Below are 18,974 nucleotides of genomic sequence, written 5' to 3'. Positions count from 1 at the left end.
TGATACAATTTCACGTGTGAGACTCGCCTACAGTACAATGACTGAGTAATTACTACTGGAGTGACTGCACGTTCCCACTGGTGACACTGACCCCACTGCTAACTTAGGGTCCTTCTTTCGCATCCCTGTGCTGAGTTCTTTACACACATGATCTCACGTAACTCACAACGGGGGAACGAGCCTTCATCCTGAAGGGGGATCCAGGCACACACCCCAGCATCCACCATAGATGGTGCGGACAGTGGGCTCGCACGTGTGTGCACACATAGGTTCTAGGCCACCTGGGGAACAGGTACCAAATTCTTACTAGCTGTGCCTGGGTACCTGGAACAGGTACCAAATTCCTACTAGCTGTGCCTGGGTGGGGGGATTCGCCGTTTTTCCCCCACTTTTTTCTTTTTAAATTTTCTGTAGCTTTTCAGATTTTCTACAATGAAGAAACTTTTTTTTTTTTTAAGAGATTTTTATCGCCTTCTACCTTTTTCTCCAAACGTCCTGCTCTTCCTGGAATATGTCACGTCTTGCCCATGCTGAGATTTCCCGTCTCATTCACAGTGGCGGGTAGCTCGGCCAGCTTATCCCAGCTCTTTGCCATGAGTGGACAGGCATATAAATTCCGGGTGCTTAAGATACCTTCAAATACCTTCAAATCTTATTTTCCCCCCAAAGGCAATGGTAATATATTTTCATTGAAAAAAATTATAGAAATGTCACTTCAAAAATGCAAGCTCACGACAATTCTGCCCCTTTCTCCCTCCCCACTCCCACCCATGCTGACACCCCTTAGCAGTCAGAGATAGAGTGTTCCAGGTTCTAAATGTACGAATGCAACACGGGGGGTGGTAGTTTCAAAAGAAGGTCATGCCGTATACAGTGTGTGTAATTTGCTCTCTTCCCTTAAGTGCTGTCTTGGACAGCTTTCCGTGTCAGTTTGCACAAGCTCATTCGCTGCCCACTGCAAGCAGGAAGGCGCTGCGCTCGTGCCGGGGTTACAGTGTGACCCACACTGACAAGGCACCTGGCGCTTAACAAATGCAGAGGAAACGGGTCAGCTGCTCATTTGGGTTCATTCTTATGGGCCAAGTTCATGGTGCCTGCCTTGCTTGGAAGTCTCCCTGAAATAGACATCTAGTGGTCAGTCACACACTTGAAGACACAGCAATGGCTGGGCTATGACCAGTGCAGATACTCTGAGTGACATTAACCAGGGAGCCCGATGTAGGGCAGGCCTGGGTTGGGTCAGAGATCGGCCTCACCCCTCTCTGGGCTGCAAGGTATTCCATCACATGGATTTCCTGTAACTTCTCTAACCTGTCCTGTATTGGTGAACAGTGACGGTCCGGGATGAATAACCCCGCCGTGAACATCTCTGTGTGGATGAGGTGACGGTCGCCAAGAGGTGAAGCAGCCAGTGTCAGCCGATTTTTTTCCTTTTGTCTTTTCCAAGGAGCAGGAAGACATCTACTTCATGAAGGGGGCCTTCGAGGAAGTGATTCGTTACTGTACCATGTACAACCATGGGGGTATCCCCCTGCCGCTGACGCCCCAGCAGCGAGCCTTCTGCCAGCAGGAGGAGAAGAGGATGGGGTCGCTCGGCCTGCGGGGTCAGTGCCTGTGGTCCCAAGCCGCAAGCTCTAAGTTTGCAACTAACACTGACTTCTCAAGTGTATTAACGCAGGGTCCCGAGTCAACACAGTGATGATCACAGTGGTGTCAGGCAGGATGCTAATGCAAGCAAAGCCAGGGTGGACTCTCTTGGGCAGATGAAAGATAGGGAGACCCCCACCCATCTCAGCCGCCAGATGACACCCGTTATCCCAGACGCAGCTCATGCGTGCAAGAAGAGGTTCTGAGTTTTCTAAGACAGGTGAACAGGCCGCCCCTGAAACAATGATTTTCCCAATTGGTCGTCCTGCTCACGGCTCGCTGTCAGGAAAACACAAAGCTCTTGTAAATTAATACAGACATTTCATTCCTTGGCCATTTCCAATTTTCTGCACCAGGGCCAACGCCTTCCCCGATGGGCTGAACATTAAACCTCATGTTTCCCGTAGTGTCATATGTCAGCCTGTCCGTTTTCGGAGAAAATGTCTGAAAACACTCTGGAACACATGTATTCCCTCAGGGGAAAGTGAGAAGCGTTGGCTTCCTGTATTGGTTTCAGTTGGCCTAGTTTTCCCCTTCAGGGGACAGTAATTATAAACTGACAAGCCTATAAGGTGAGGACATGTCAGGACAGAGCTGAGCTTGGCAGGGCAGGGAGGGCTGCTTTGAGAAAGGGGGGAATGGTACCCGCATCGCTGGCACACCCCCCTGCATCACTGGTACAGTGTCATGACTGAGGGGTCACAGCTGGAACTTGTTGGCCATAGCTCCCCTCCAGTATCAGTAAGGTCAGTTCTCACACCACCCCCTCTCAGAGCACCTGTCCCCAAGAGCCGGGTCTGGCTTCTGTGCCCCTGAAACAGAGTCCTCTGACCCGTGTTGCCTCCTGCATGTCTTTCTTGACCTTAGTAGCTGTCGCCCCGAGTCTGCTGGCAATGACAGAGGAGGGCAGAGCAATGACAGATAGGCCATCAGAAATGTGCCCTGATGTGCCAGCCCACAGGTGTGCTCGTGGCCACTCCCCGTGGGGACTGCACCACCAGCAGACAGAGGCCCGTCTCCCGCTGGGCAGGTTGTTGCTACTTGCCCTGCTCTCCATCGTGGGTGAGCCGTCAACAACCGCTGCCCTGCACGGGCCTGACGACCACTGGGAAGATCGTCCCTCCCCTTTGTGGTCCAGGGACTTAGTGCCCAAGCCCCTCGCGGACAGAAGAGGGTCTGGGACACGATGGGGCTGGGGCTGACTGGGGACGAAAATCTTCTGAACCTTCTGTGGGTCTTGCTCTGTCCGCAGTGCTGGCCCTGGCTTCTGGGCCTGAGCTGGGGGAGCTGACGTTCCTGGGTCTCATCGGAATCATCGACCCTCCGAGGGCTGGCGTGGAGGAAGCGGTCCATGTTCTCTCTGATTCGGGCTTGTCCGTGAAAATGATAACGGGGGATGCTCTGGAGACGGCCTTGGCGATAGGTAACCAGGGAATGGGGTGGAGGGTGAGGGTCGCTACCACTGCTTACTCCTCGAGGGACCTGGTCAGGAGAGCTCACACCTACCTTCCACGTGCTTGGAAGAGATTCTGAGGTTCGAGGACCAGCATCCCACCTTCCGAGTGGGTGTTTGTCTCTAAAATGTTGGCAGGTTCTCCTAAAGAGGAAAAGACCTCGTGTGCACCAAGAACCTTCTCTGCCCTGGGGCCTTCCACCCATGATCTCACCTCATCTCCACAGGCAGCATCACTGCCCGTGCACACTTCCAGTCTGGCTTCTGCCAGTAGCGGTGTGCCCTTGGCAAATCATTGAGCCACTCTGACCCTCAGGCTTTTCATCAGCAGAGGGCTAGCAACCTTCCTCCTGTTATTCCTCCTGTTATTACTGTTAGCACGGTTGCCACACCTTGGGTTTCTTCCCCCTCTGTCTTGAGGCAGCCTGGCACCATGGAAAGATCACAGACTCTGGAATCAGACAGAAAGAACCATGTCAGGTCCAGTATTAGCACTTACTAGCCCTATGACCTTGGGAAAGTCACCGCTCTCTGTTTCCTCATCTTTAGAGTGGGGATAAGAGGCCTTTGTTGCCAGTTCATTCTGTGGATGGAATTAAGGTCAGATACCATAGCAGGGGCTCTCTCATTGGGGTCACCGTGGTTTTGTTTTTCCCTGTGGCCAAAGCGGGGCCTGATGTCAGGTAGGTGGAGTGAGGGGCAAGTGCAGGGACCACAGTCTCGGGCCCTCAGAAGGGACTGTCCACACCTTGCAGGAAGAAACATAGGCCTGTGCAACGGGAAGCTGAGCGCCATGTCCGGGGAAGAGGTGGAAAGCGCCGAGCAGGGCGAGCTGGCCGAACGCGTCGGGAAGGTGGGGTCCTCCCGAGGCTCGCCACCGAGGGGCATGGGGTGAAGGTGCCACCTCCTCATTCACTGATGCTCGGCCCTCTCCCGTCTCCGTATCCAGGTGTCTGTCTTCTTCAGGACCAGCCCAAAGCACAAACTCAAAATCATCAAGGTCAGTTGTGTGCCTCTCTGGTCCCTCAGGGCACAGCCCAGGGCGGTGGCGGCTCTGCTCACAAGGTGGTCCAGGGCCCTGCGGTGGCCGCCTCCTCTGCACTGGCCTCTGGGGAGGGGAGAACTGGGGGCCCCGTGCCACGTATACCAAAAGCGGGGAGCGGGAATTGGGTGGCGCAAAGGGAGAAGCGCAGAGGCTAGCCCTCGTTAGTCGGGTGCTGCTTGGCGTATTCCTGTTATTTAACTCCAGGCCTTAGTTTCCTCATCTGTAAAATGGGGATAATGTGAATGACAGAATGACACCAGCTAATTCACAAGGCAGGAGAGGACGAAACGAAGCCAGGGGATTTACCTGGCTGTCCAGTGGTTAAGGCTACACGCTTCCAATGTAGCGGGTGCGGGTTCAATCCCTGGTCAGGGAACTACGATCCCACATGCTGCATGGCACGGCTAAAAAAAGAAAGAAAGAAACGAAGCTGAGCCTGTGAAGCCCTTGGCAGCTGCCTGGCCCACCGCAGGTGCCTTCTGATGGTGCATCAAAAACGAAAGGACTGGAACAAGAGACTCCTGTGTGGTTTTCCACACATGGATGCTTTGAAAAGTTGTTCTTTAACACTTGTGTTTTTTCTTTTGTGTCATTTTGGGGATTTTTAGTTCTACAGAGTAAATCTGTGTGCCAGTCATTCCTCAAAGAAAATATTAATACTTATTGGGTACCACATGGATTCAGGGGACGAGTTGATTATTATTTGTTAATGGTTGTTGACTGAAAAAAAAAGCACACCGTGAGAGTTGTGAGTTAAGTTTTATTGGGGGCAAAATGAGGACTACAGGGTTTCCCTGAAGGTGGCGCAGTGGTTGAGAGTCTGCCTGCCGATGCAGGGGACACGGGTTTGTGCCCCAGTCTGGGAAGATCCCACATGCCGCGGAGTGGCTGGGCCCGTGAGCCATGGCCGCTGAGCCTGCGCGTCCGGAGCCTGTGCTCCGCAACGGGAGGGGCCCGCGTACCGCAAAAAAAAAAAAAAAAAATCTACAGCTGGGGAGACAGCATCTCAGCTCTGAGGGGCTCTGAGGGGCCACTCCGAAGAGGTAGGGGGTGGGGTATGTATGTGACTTCAGTGAAGGCGGTACCAGCAGTCATGCACATGTTTTGGCAGAAGGCTGCTCCTGGCCACGAGGAGCAGACGTCTCTGTTAGTGATTTTAGTGCTTTTCTAGATGCGAAAAGTTGTACGAATCTGGGCGCATAAAATCTGCTCCTGGAAACAGCTAACCATCTGAAGGCTTGTTCTGCCAGTTCTTCCCTCGTTCCCGATCTCCGCCCTGAACTCCTTTCAGCGGGTGTGGAAGGTCAGCAGCTGCAGTGGCCAGTGACTTCGACCTTGTAGAACCAGACGGCAAGCGACAGTTTTTAGTTGGCGCGGTGACGGATAACACATTCACGCCTTCGCTCTGTGCCGGGCACTGTTCCCTCTGTGTTCTTAGTTTAGGACTCACAACAGCCGTGATAAGGAGGGACCGTGCTCCCACTTTGCAGATAGAGAAGCTGAGGTTAGGTTCAGGGCTTGCCCAGTGCCCACAGCTCATACGGCGGGAACTGGGATTCAGACCCGGGCCAGCTGACCCCAGTGCCCTCTAGAGAGGGGCCTTTGCCATGGACCACTCAGTGTGAGAGGTGGGGCAGGAGGAGGGAAGGATCTGGAAGGAAGGTCCTCAGTCTGCAGGCCTCCACTGGCCTCCTCTTTCCAAAGGCTTTGCAGGAGTCGGGGGCGATCGTGGCCATGACGGGGGACGGGGTGAATGACGCAGTCGCCCTGAAGTCGGCGGACATCGGGATTGCCATGGGGCGGACGGGGACGGACGTCAGCAAGGAGGCCGCCAACATGATCCTGGTGGACGACGACTTCTCAGCCATCATGTAAGCTGCTCTTTAGATGTTTCTTTGGTGGCAAAAATGCCTGGGGTGGCAGCTCCCTCCTCTGCTGTGGTGGATATACACGGTGTCCCCAGGCCCACCCCGCCTCTCATGGAAAGCAGGGCCACGGGGGCTCCTTCTCCTTGGTGGATCACCGAGGGGCAGGAGGCACTTCGGGAGCCTTGGGTGAGGGCTGGGGTCCCAGGGCTCGGACGAGAGAATGGTCTACAGTCTTTGGACAGAAGGGCGATCGTGGCTTGGCGACCAGCCCCCAGTGGCTGAAGGCACCTGTTAGGACATCAGCATATCCTCTACTGGTGATTCCCCAAGAATGCCACCAAGGAGAAACGTGACCTTTGGTGACACCGTCGCTTCCTTTAGCAGGTGACGGGAGCTGGCTGACCCTTCTCTCCCGGCCGTCTTGGTGAATAAATTCTTTCTCCTCTCTTGCAGGAATGCGGTGGAGGAAGGCAAGGGGATTTTTCATAACATCAAGAACTTTGTCCGATTTCAGCTGAGCACGTAAGTCGAGGCCGGCGTCCCCCCGTGTGCCAGGTCTGGGAGCAGCTCGTGACAGTGCCCTGTGTGTGCCCTGCAGGAGCATCTCAGCCTTGAGCCTCATCACTCTGTCCACCGTGTGCAACCTGCCCAGTCCCCTCAATGCTATGCAGATCCTGTGGATCAACATCATCATGGATGGGCCGCCGGCGCAGAGGTAAGGCAGCGTGCTGGCAGGAGCGTGCAGGGGAGACGGCAAGGGGAATGCAGCAGGCACAGTAGGAGGCGTCTGGTGGGCGGGCAGGGGGACGATGAACTTTCTGCTCCTCTGCCTGGAATGCTCTCCCTGAGCTACCTGCATGGCTCGAGCCCTCTCTTCATTCAGGTCACTGCCTCCAAGAAGTCCTCCCTGATTTCTCTAGCAGCAGCCTCCTCCCTCCCAGTCACCTTACCCTGCTTTATTTTTGCCTAGAGGGGAACATATTTCCTTGTTTATCTGATCATAATCCATCTCCTCTTTAGGATGTCAGCTTCCTGGGGGCAAGGTTTTTTTGTTCCCTGCAGGATCCCCGACTCCTACAATGGTGCCCAGCACACACTAGGTGCTCAGGACGTTATTGGCTGGGTGAATGAGGAGGGAGCGTGAGGCTAACGGAGTGAATGATGCAGGAGGAAGGATGGGCTCTGGAGGCAGGGAGGCCGGTGTGAGCAAGCGAGGCACTTCCCTGTGTCTGAGCACATAGCGGGTGTTGCTCTCGGTGCAGCTGAATTGTTAGTTACTAATCTAATCACCACCGGTGACGGCTTTGCTCCCCGCCCACACGCCCAGCGAGAGGGCCACCTCTTATGCGTGCTCTCCCTGGGAACGGGGCCGCGAGCAAAGCTGGACCCCAGCCGTATCTGCCCAGTGTGGGCGTCCCCCAGCCTGCTCCCTCCTTGGTGCCCCACACCATCCACTGCGGGCCTAGCCCCGATCCCGCTGCCTTTGAGTTGGCTGAAGGCAGGTCCCCTCAGTTGCTGGGGGGCTCTTCAGTGGGCAGGGCCTGGATCCCATTTCTCCAGGCCAGCTCGGATGAGGCCAGGCCCGAGCTGGGGGCGGGGGCCTCCGAGGTGACAGGGAATGACCGGGCACCATTCAGGACCACGTGGTCGGCCACAGGCATGGTCTTCTGTCACCGAACTCATGGCTGGGGATGCGGGAGGGCGGTGGAGCTGCTGGGCTGCCGGTGGGGTCCAGGCTGTGGCGGCGGAGCAGAGGACGTGAGGCAGGAGGGGCCGGGGAACAACCTGGAGGCACTGCCCACACCCGTCCAGGCCTTCGATGCGGACCCTTTGTGCGTCACTTTGCCGGGTGGCCTCGCGCATTTAACCACTGCACGTCTCTTCAGTGGTTTAGTTCCAAGCGTCCGGTTTTGTTCCGAGCAGCTTGGGGGTAGAGCCGGTCGACGGGGACACCCTCAGGCAGCCGCCACGGAACATCAAGGACATGATACTCGGCAGAGCCCTCATCCTGAAGATCCTCCTGTCGGCCGCCACCATCATCAGCGGGACCCTCTTCATCTTCTGGAAAGAGGTGGGGGAGTCCTCATGGGCTTGGCCAGCGGGTCTGTGTGGTGGCAGACGCGGGGCAGGGGTGTGGTCCCGGCCCCCAGGGGTGCAGGTGCCGTGGCTGGGGGAGACAAACACACGTGCAGCGGAGGGGGCAGCAGAGCGAGGGGGAGGGACTGCAAGCTGACGCTGCAGAGGTGGGACCGGGTGGAAGGGACGTGAGGCCTCACAGGCAGAGAAAAGGCGGCAGATTTTTTCCTAAATGGGACACGGTGCCTCTCCTGCTTTGTATTATTCCCAGGAAACAATCTGACATCTAGTAAAAGAAACTCCTGTCTTATTCTCAGGAGGTGACTGTTTGGGAGAACCTTTTTTTTTTTTTTTTTTTTTTTGCGGTACGCGGGCCTGTCACCGCTGCGGCCTCTCCCGTTGTGGAGCACAGGCTCCGGACGCGCAGGCTCAGCGGCCATGGCTCACGGGCCCAGCCGCTCCGCGGCGTGTGGGATCCTCCCGGACCTGGGCACGAACCCGTGTCCCCTGCAACGGCAGGCAGACTCTCAACCACTGCGCCACCAGGGAAGCCCGAGATCTTATTTTTTATTTCATTTTTATTTTATATTGAGGTAGAGTTGATTTACAATGTTGTGTCAGTTTCAGGTGTACAGCAAGGTGATTCAGGTATACATATACATGTATCCATTCTTTTTCAGAATCTTTTTCCTTATAGGTTATTACAGAATACTGAGTTCCCTGTGCTACCCAGTAGGTCCTTGTTGATTATTTACATGTAGTAGTAGTGTGTATAATTTAATCCCAAACTCCCAATCTATCTTCCCTGCCAACGATTCTCCTTTAGTAACCATAAGTTTGTTTTCAAAGTCTGTGAGTCTGTTTTGTAAATAAGTTCATTTGTATCATTTTTTTTTAGACTCCACATATAAGTGATAGCATATATTTGTCTTTGTCTGGCTTACTTCACTTAGTATGATAAGCTCCAGGTCCACGTTGCCGCAGGTAGCATTATTTCACTCTTTTTTCTGGCTGAGTAATATTCCATTGCATGTATGTACCACCTCTTTATGCTTTCCTCTGTTGATGGACGTTGAGGCTGCGTCCATGTTTTGGCTTTTGTAAGTAGTGCTGCTGTGAACATAGGGGTGCAGGTATCTTTTCAAATTATAGCTTTGTCTGGGTAATTCGATTTTTAGTTTTTTAAGGAACCCCCCCCTACTGTTCTCCATGGTGGCTCTACCAGTTTACATTCCCACCAACAGTGTAGGAAGGTTCCCTTTTCTCCACACCCTCTCCAGCATTTATTGTTGTAGGCTTTTAGATGATGGCCATTCTGACCAGTGTGGGGTGTTATCGCTTACAGTTTTGGTTTGCATTTCTCTAATAATTAGTGATGTTGAGCATCTTTTTATGCACTTTTTGGCCATCTGTATGTCTTCTCTGGAGAAATGTCTATTTAGATCTTCTGCCCATTTTTTGACTGGGTTGTTCTGTTGATATTGAGCTGTATGAGCTGTTTATATATTTTGGAGATTAAGCCCTTGTCAGTTGCCTCGTTTGCAAATATTGTCTCGCATTCTGTGGGTTGTCTTTTATTTTCATTACTCTAGGAGGTGGATCAAAGAAGACATTTCTCTGATTTATGTCCGAGTGTTCTGCCTGTGTTTTCCTCTAGGGGTTTTATAGTGTCTGGCCTTACATTTAGGTCTTTAATCCATCTGGAGTTTATTTTTGTGTCTGGTTAGGGAGCATTCTAATTTCATTCTTTTACATGTAGCTGTCCAGTTTTCCCAGCACCACTTACTGAAGAGGCCGTCTGTTCTCGCTGTAGGGGATCTTACTATGCGTCACCTTTCCATGGCCTGCAGGTTCAGACAGCCCCTGTGCTGACATGGCCGGTGAGCTAGATAGAGAATTAGGCAGGTGATCGTCCAGGCGTTTAAACCCCAGCTCGCCCATGTGCGGGAGGGGGGATGGGGCGCCAGACAGCCCCCAGCTCTGTTTTTCTCAGGTGTTCCCCACACCACCCCCAAGGAGCAGCTGGGCTCTTGCATCCTCAATGGCCCGGAAGGTGGAAGAGGCCCCCACCTTTGTCCAGCGCGTGTGCTCAGCCAGCCGGGGGAGAGAGGCACAGATCTGTCAGCTCTCACACAGGGGTCCTGAGGACGGGGTCCCCGCCTCCCCTGCACCTTCTCACCCCGTGCACTCGTGTTCCAGATGCCCGAAGACAAGGCAAGCACCCCACGTACCACAACCATGACCTTCACCTGTTTCGTGCTCTTCGACCTCTTCAACGCCTTGACCTGCCGCTCCCAGGTGAGCCCCCACCGCCCCAGCTCACGCTTTCCCGGCCCTCGTCTCTGGGCGGCTCCTGTGCCCCAACTGTGCCCTTCTTCTCTGCAGACCAAGCTGATATCCGAGATCGGCTTCCTCAGGAACCACACGTTCCTCTACTCCGTGCTCGGGTCTGTCCTGGGGCAGCTAGCAGTGATATACCTGCCGCCCCTGCAGAAGGTCTTCCAGACGGAGAACCTGGGGGCGCTCGGTGAGTGGGAGGGGTCACCCGGGACCGCAGCCGTCCTCGCCGCATGCACGGGGCAGCTGCAGACCTTTCCGGGGCGTAAAGTCCCTGCGTGGGGCCATCCTGTCCCCAAAGGACTGGGCTCGTTCCTGGACATCTGCACTGGGTAGGAGGGGGCGACGCGATGGGGGGAGTGGAGAAGGCGGGAAACACGGGGGTACCTGCTAGGAGTCAGGGGAGGGCACAGGGGTCTCAACGTCCCGGCCCACCCCCTCCCCACAGCAGGAGGCTCAGAGCAGGGACGGTGAGGCCCAGGGGCAGCGCCAGGATGGACCACAGTCTGGGCTCAGCCTGTGATGTGCTGCCCCAGCTTAGGAGTGTGGTTACCCTGTTGGGGTTTGAACAGGGCCTGTGTCCCTGGGACCCACTTACCTGGAGGCAGGAGTGGGCCAGCTGGTAGTCCCTGCTGGAAGGGCCACATGCAATGACCACAGCTGTCTGGGCCCCAAGCACACATGCCACGTGGGGCACCCCGGGGACGGCCCCGCATCTTCAGCAGGCTTCTCTGCGGACGCGGCCCTTGGGGGCTTGGCCTTCTCTGCCTGAAACGGTGCTGACGGGGACCAGGAGTGGGAGGAGGCGGCCTGGAGAGCAGCAGTGCAGGGAGAGCACCCGGGCGACCGCCGGCCCAGCTTTCCGTCGGCAATCCAGACCCCACCGGGGAGCCAGAGGGTGAGGGGGCTGGGGAGGCCGCCCCCCAGGGCAGCCTCCAAGGCAGAGCACAGGGCGGGGCACATCCCAGGATCATGAAATGCTCAGCAGCCTCCGCGGTGGCGGAGACAAGGGCACTGAAAACCTTTGGGCGAGACTGGGAACCCTCCGCTTCTCCTTCCCCAAAAATCTAAAAAGCAGGGTCCCTGAGGGTACGGAGAAAGGAAAAAAACCTAAAAATGTTTTCTTACAGATGTTTCCATCCACTGGGAATTCAGGAAGCTTCCCAAGTCTAAAGGAAGTGCAGGGCCTGGGCCGGGCACTATGTCCGTCACGCATCGTTGACAGCAGGGAGCCCAGAAAAGGCTCAGGGGGAGAATGTAGGGGTCAGAACTAGCTGGAGTCGGGCGGGACTGGGAGCCTGAGCCGTGGCCGGGGCGTCTGCCCAAGGAAGGGTCTCCTTACAGCTGAGGCTTGCAGCCTGCCCGCCTCCCAGCTCTGAGCCGCCTGCAAAGACCAGCTGGTCCTGGTGGAGCTGGCTCTGCAGCGTTTTGGATGCTGGGCTGGGGAAATCTCTGCCCCATCAGGACTGTGGAAAGTCTGGTCCTCGGCTCCCGGGTCCTGGCCCCTTGCCTCTGTGACTCAGAACGAACCAAGCACGGGGAACGGAACTCCGCAGCCCCCTGGGCTCCGGTGCTGGGCAGCACAGGGCTGGGGACCAGAGGGGCCAGCTTGTGCTCTCTGACCTTTTTCTCTCTTCACCTGTTGGCAGATCTATTGCTTTTAACTGGATTGGCCTCCTCCGTGTTCATTTTGTCAGAGCTCTTCAAACTATGTGAAAAATTCTGCTCCAGAGCCCAGAAAGCCCAGATCCACCAGGAAGATGTATAGTGGACCCCGACCCATGTAAAATTCCCCTAAATTTATATTTTTGTGTGACTGTGGCCCTCCCCCTGCCCCACCTCTTCCGAGAGGTGCTTTCAGGACACCGTGGCGTCAGGTCACTCACCTGGGTATTCCTGGGAAACCGGCGGGGAGCTTGGGCTCAGCCTTGCATCCATCCACCACTGTGTCCTGCCAGGCCCTGGGACAAACAGTGAAGGACCTGCACAGAAACACCTCACTATTTATTAAATCACAATGATTTTTATTAACCACGTCTGGCTACATATCTGTGCCATAGCTTGGTGCCGTGCAGCCCCTGGTAGGATGGGAAGATGGGGGTGGGGGAGAGGGCAGGACCCAGGCTTCTGGTCACACTGCCCAACTGAGGCCCCATCTCCTCATCCGTAAAACGGGGGCTTTCAGTATTCTTTTTTTTTTTTTTTTTTTTGCGGTACGCGGGCCTCTCACTGCTGTGGCCTCTCCCGTTGCGGAGCACAGGCTCCGGACGCGCAGGCTCAGCGGCCATGGCTCACGGGCCCAGCCGCTCCGCGGCACGTGGGATCTTCCCAGACCGGGGCGTGAACCCGCGTCCCCTGCATCAGCAGGTGGACTCCCAACCACTGCGCTACCAGGGAAGCCCCCAGTATTCTTAATGATGACTATTTTGATGGATTTAATCAGCCCTTTCCTACATGTGGCTGGGTGGGAAACGCACAACCTCATGTCCATGACCACGTATGTGGCAAGAGGCAGTCACATCCTGAACAGCCTAAGCAAAGGCCTCGGCTTTTGAGGCTGAACAAGGCGTGGCCTTTCCCTCCAGAATCAGGAACCGGAATATGTCCGCCCAGCCTGAGGCTTCTTTCCCACTGGCCCCAAGACTGTTCTTAACACGTGTCCGCCCTTCCAGCTGAAAGATGGCAGAGCAGGGATGTCTGTGGCCAGGCAAAAACCACCACGGAGAACCAGAAATGCAACTCCATCTTTCATGAAATGAGGCCACAGCTATAACCCACCCCCGACGCAGGGCTTTCCAGAGAAATCGAACCAACAGGATGGAGAGGAGACAAAGAGAAGGACGGTTGTGTTAAGAAGTTGGCTTACGTGACTGTCGGGGCCAGGGGAGTCCGACATTTCCAGCGCTGGCCGACAGGCTGGAGCCTCAGGAAGGAGCTGGTACTGCAGGGCTCGGGTCTGGGTTCCTTTCTTCTTGGGGACCTCAGTCTTCTAGCCTTCAACTGATTGGAATGAGGCCCGCCCACATGATGGTCATCTGCTTCATTCAGAGTCTACTGGTTGAAATGTTAATCACACCTAAAAAATCCCAGAGACATCTAGGCACCATGGCCGAGCCAAACTGACACACAAAAGTGAATCACTTCATCCAGCCACAGGAGCTGTGAGACAGGCTGCCCCGGGTGGTAACACCCAGGCCAGATAGAGCGAAGAAGGTCAAAGTGGACCCCGGAAGCTCCCAGGCAAAGCCCACATTCCTCCAAAGTAAGATTCACAGCCTCACTAGGCTCCTTGGCCCCAAGTGACACCAGAGCTAAATGAGGAGACACACACATAAGCCATCCCCACAAGAAGAGGGAAGGGGCTGGCTGGAGAAGACCCCTTTGGGGCAGGGGTGATAACTGCCCACAGCTACCAACCTTTAGCGACTGCCTAGACGTAAAGGCCAAATAACGTCACACACACACACAGCCTGCTACGGGGCTTCTCTCTGAGTCAGGGACACTCCCTGTGGCTCCCTCCCTTTTCAGGCTTCTTCAGCAAATTGCTGCCCCAAGCAATAGGTTTCTCATTAAAAAAAAAAATAGTAAAAATAACTAGGGTCAATTGATACTTGCAATAGAAACAACAAAAAAGTATTCTTAACCCTTACTTATACCATACAGAACAAGCCAGGATAAACTGCAAATGTAAAAGGTAAAACAGTAAAGCTTTTGAAAGAAAAAATAGGGATAGGTAACTTTTTACCAAATAAGACACAAAGAGCTAGCCATTAAGTGTTATATATACTGGATCGACTGGACTGCATGCAAGTGAAGACGCTCTTCTCGTCAAGGATGTAATAGAGAAAACAGGACCATTAAGCAGCTTAGCTCCATTTATTTTTATAGAACTCCACCCATCAACAGCAGGGGGCCGTTCACCAAAACAAAGACAGTAAAGAAAGAGCAGAAAACAATGAAGTCAAAGGCAAAAATAGAAAAAAAAAAAAAAATCAAAACCAGTTCTTTGACAAAATCAATGGAAGTGTCAATCTTGCTAGAGGTTCATCCAAGGGAAAAAAAGATACAAACTACCAATATTAGGAATGAGAGATGGTATATCATACAGATCCCTCAAGATATTCCCAAAATAAAGGAACACCAGGAACAACTTTATGCACTTAAACTCAAGTTAGATGAAATAAACCGATTCCTTGAAAACCACAAACTACTAAAACTCACTGAAGATGAAATAATACATAATCTGAGTAGTTGTATAACTAGCAAAGACACTGAAGTTATCATTAAAACCGTCCCCCGTAAAGGAAATCACCAAAGCCAGATGGTTTCACTGGTAAATTTTACTAAACGTTTAAAGAAATAACAATCCTGCACAATCCCTTCCAGGAAATTAGAGGAGGGAACACTTCTCAAACCATTTTATGAAGCCAACATTACCCTGATATCAAAACCATACAAATGCAGTACCACAGACCAACATCCCTCATGAACACAGAGACAAGAATCCTCAATGAAATATTAGCAAATTGGATCCAGCCGTATATAAAGAGTACAAGACACCATGAGCAAGTGGGATTAATCCAAGAATGAAAAGCTAGGTCAATATTCAATAATCAATGCAATCCACCATATTAATAGTCTAGAGAAGGAAAACCACATGATCATATCAATTGAAGCAGGAAAAGCATTCATAACATTCAAACCCCATTCATGATAAAAACTCAGGGAACTAGGAATAGAAGGAAACTTCTTGAACCAAATGAAAAGTATCTAGAAAAAATAAACAAAAAACCCTATAGTCAACATCATACTTAATGATGAAAGACTGAATGCTTCCCCCATAACATTAAGAGCAAGGCAAAGATGTCCAGCCTCACCACTCCTATTCAGCATAATACTGGAATTCCTAGTCAGTGCAATATGGCAAGAAAAGAAAATTAAAAGGCACTGGAAAAGAGATTTAAAGGGAAAATAAAACTGTCCCTATTCACATGACACTGTGTATGTAGAAACTCCCAAGGAATCTAAACACAAAAACCTTTCCAGAACCAATAAGTGAGTCTAGGGAAGCCACAGATACAAGATTAACAAAAAAATCACTGGTATTTCTATATACTAGCAATGAACAATTGGAAACTGAAATTTTAAACATAATACACATTTACAATGAAGCAAATTGAAATACTTAAACTAACAAAACATGTTTAGGATCTGTTTGTGTGCTGCAAACTACAAAATGCCAATGAAAGAAATCAGAGAAAACCTAAAACAACGGGGAGACATACTGTGTTCATGCCTTGGAAGGCTCAATATAGTAAAGATATCAGTTCTCCCTAAATTGGTCTATACATTTAACACAATTTCTATCAAAATCTCAGCAGGATCTTTTTTTAAGACATAGACAATCTTATTCTAAAATTTATATGAAAAGACAAAGGAACTATAAAATAGCTAAAACAATTCTGAAAAAGAGGCAAAAAGTTGGAAGAAACATATTTCCTGGGTTTAAGACTTACTATATAGCTACAGTAATCAAGACAGGGCAATATTGGTAAAGTAACAAGACACACAGATCAATGTCAGAATAGAGTCCAGAAATAGTCCCACACAAGTATAGCCAATTTATTTTTGACAAAAAGCCAACAGCAATTCAAGGGAGAAAAAATATTCATTTCAACAAATGTGCTGCAACAACTGGACATCCATAGCAAAAAAGAAACTCTTATACTTTCTACAAAAATTAACCAAAAATGGGCAATAGACCAAACCATAGAAGAAAACAAAAGAGAAAATCTTTGGAATTGAGGATTAGGCAAAGAGTTCTTAGACATGACACCAAAAGTACTATCTGTAAAAGAAAAGAAAAACTGATAAATTGAATTTCACAAATTTAAAAACTTTTACTCATGAAAGTTACAATTAAGAGAATTTTTTAGAACCTACACACGGAAAGAAAAACATTTTCAAATCATATCTAACAAAGGACTTGGAGCCAGAATATTTTTTACATCTCAAAATTTAACAGTTCAATTTTAGAAAAAGGGCAGAAGTCTTGAACTGAGTGTTCACCAAAGAGGACATACCCATGGTAAGTAAGCACAAGAAAAGATGTTCAACATCATTAACCAGTAGGGAAAGGCAACCTTAACCCACAATGAAATACACTACACACCTATTAAAGTGGCTAAAATAAAATATTGACAATACTAAGTGATGACAAGGATGCACAGCATCTGGAACTCTTATATGTTGGCTGACGCAGATGTAAATGCTACAGCCTCTCTGGAGAACTTGGCAACATCCTGTAAACTTTAACATACACTTAGCATGTGAACCGTCAATCCTACTCCTAGGTATTGACCCTAAAGGTGACATCACACAAAAATCTGTGCATGAAAGTTCATGGCAGCTTTATTTACAAGAGCCAAATCTTAGAAGTAACCCAAATGTCCTTAAGAGGGTGAACAGATAAAGAAACTGGTAGAGCCATACACTGGAATTCTCCCCAGCAATGAGAAGGAACATACACAGAACAACTTGGATGGATCTCATGGGTATTATGCTGAGTGATAGTATCCAGTCTTAAAAGGTTACATACTAAATGGTTCCATTTACAGAGATCCCCAAGGTGACAAAATTATAATGATGGAAAATGGATTTGAGGTTACTAAGGGTAGGATTAAGAGGGTATGACTATCGAGGGAGAACCTGAAGGAGTTTGGGGGTGATGAGACAGTTCTGTATCCCAGTTGTGGTGGCGGTTTCACTGATAGGCATGTGTAATAAAATTTCATATAACTTGTGGCAGGGGTCCCTAGGACTACCCTCAGGCTCAGTGACTCTCTAGAAGGACTCACAGGACGAGGACAACCAGAGGCTCTGTGTTTTGAACCCTCCCAGAATCTTCCCTTTGTCTGGTTCTCATTTGTATCCTTTCCCTGTAATAAATATGACCATCAGTATGATAGGTTTCCATGAATTTGGTTTTTTTTTAAGCAAGTTATCCAACCTGAGAGTGGTTTGGGGAATTCCCTGAAGTTGCCATTGGTTTCAGAAGCCTTGGGTAGACTTTGCTATCCGGAGGACCGTGCCCTTAACTTCAAGTAGGCCTCAAATCAGGTACTATGGAAAAACTGGTAAAATTCACATAAGGTTTGAACTGTTTAGTTCATAGTACTGCATTAACTCTGATTTTCTGGTTTTGATCATTTGGTCTGTGGTTATTTAAGATGTTTTCATTGGGGGAAGCTGGGTGATGGGTACACAGGAACTCTCTGCACTATTTTTACAACTTTTATGTCAATCTAAAATTATTTCAAAATAAAGTTCAAGGAAAAAAAAAGACTCAAAAAAAATTGAGCAAAAATATACCAGGCAAATGCAGACAACAACACACGCAACAGGGGTGACACTACTAATGTCAGATGAGATTTTAAAAATCCAGGCCAAAAGCATTCAATGAGACAAAGAAGGGAATTTAATAAGACATAACCACCACCGAAAATCTAATAGGCCTGGGTATGTACCAACACAACATCCAAATTCATAGAGCACAGTAGAGGAAATTTAGGAAAAACACAGAAACTTCACTAGGAGACTCTTAACTGACCACAAGCAAGGAAATAAATTGATCTCAAAAAGTAGATACAGGTGACCTCACTCATCACTAACCTGCCATGTAAGGACACCACTGAAACCTCGACTGATTCCAGGAAGTAGATGTGATACAGTCGACCTCTCTAATCACTGTTCGACAAAACCACAAAAGTTGGGAGTCCACCTGCCGATGTGGGGGATACGGGTTCGTGCCCTGGTCCAGGAGGATCCCACATGCCGTGGAGCAGCTGGGCCCGTGAGCTGTGGCCGCTGGGCCTGCGCATCCAGAGCCTGTGCTCCGCAACGGGAGAGGCCACGACGGTGAGAGGCCCACGTACTGCAAAAAAAAAAAAAAAAAAAAAAAAAAAACCCACAAAAGATGCTGTGGAGAAATTCTCTAGCACACCAAAATTGTAAAACTCTTGGGCCCAAGAAAAAATCAAAATGGAACTACAGAAAACCTGGAAGCTCATCACACACACGCCAATCAGAATCTGTAAATGCAATGGTCATGCCACAAGGTAAAGCAGAGCTCACAGAAAAAAAGTAGTAGCCCCATATATTCTCATTTACTCTCTTTATTTAGTCATTTAATAATCAACTCAAAAAAATGAAAATGAAAAATAAATATAAAAAAGCAGCAACAATAATATAAAAACAATATTAACTACAAAACAAAATTGGTAGAACCTAACCTAGGGAAAAAAATAAAAGGAAAACACTGAAAAAAATCTACAACTACGAAAAATTTCAAATATTTCAGTCATTCTATGTAAATTAATTTGAAGACTTAAATGATGTGGAAAATTTACTAAGAAATATAAAAAATCATCAAAACTGATCCCAGCAGAGGTTTCAGACAACCCAGATGATTAAAAAAAAAAAAAAGGATAAGGTTATCAATAATTAACCCCTTCCCTCCACCACCAAACTAAGAAATACCAGATGGATT

The 18,974-nt window shown here is 50.3% G+C and overlaps 1 protein-coding gene across 4 annotated transcripts in view; it reads left to right on the top strand.

Annotated features, from left to right (window-relative positions):
• ATP2C2 (ATPase secretory pathway Ca2+ transporting 2) overlaps window positions 1–12,257 on the top strand; it is a 78,302-nt gene extending 66,045 nt beyond the window's left edge. The window contains exons 17-27 of one of the 4 annotated variants that reach the window (XM_029202956.1): window positions 1,448–1,604; window positions 2,900–3,070; window positions 3,856–3,953; window positions 4,050–4,100; window positions 5,850–6,016; window positions 6,467–6,535; window positions 6,612–6,728; window positions 7,937–8,084; window positions 10,289–10,387; window positions 10,475–10,616; window positions 12,076–12,257. In XM_029202956.1, the coding sequence (XP_029058789.1) occupies window positions 1,448–1,604; window positions 2,900–3,070; window positions 3,856–3,953; window positions 4,050–4,100; window positions 5,850–6,016; window positions 6,467–6,535; window positions 6,612–6,728; window positions 7,937–8,084; window positions 10,289–10,387; window positions 10,475–10,616; window positions 12,076–12,194 (1,338 nt within the window). In that variant the 3' untranslated portion in view covers window positions 12,195–12,257. Of the gene's footprint in view, window positions 1–1,447; window positions 1,605–2,899; window positions 3,071–3,855; window positions 3,954–4,049; window positions 4,101–5,849; window positions 6,017–6,466; window positions 6,536–6,611; window positions 6,729–7,936; window positions 8,085–10,288; window positions 10,793–12,075 lie in introns of those variants that run through there. The other 3 variants (XM_029202937.1, XM_029202946.1, XM_029202928.1) reach the window with 3 other exon arrangements.
• The last annotated feature ends 6,717 nt before the right edge of the window (window positions 12,258–18,974 follow it).

This window comes from Monodon monoceros, unplaced genomic scaffold (genome assembly GCF_005190385.1).
Source record: "Monodon monoceros isolate NGI ecotype Baffin Bay Population unplaced genomic scaffold, NGI_Narwhal_1 Super_Scaffold_10, whole genome shotgun sequence".
NCBI lineage: Eukaryota > Metazoa > Chordata > Mammalia > Artiodactyla > Monodontidae > Monodon > Monodon monoceros.
The sequence above is the reverse complement of the archived record's forward strand: the minus strand, read 5'-3'. Positions and strand labels throughout refer to the sequence as shown.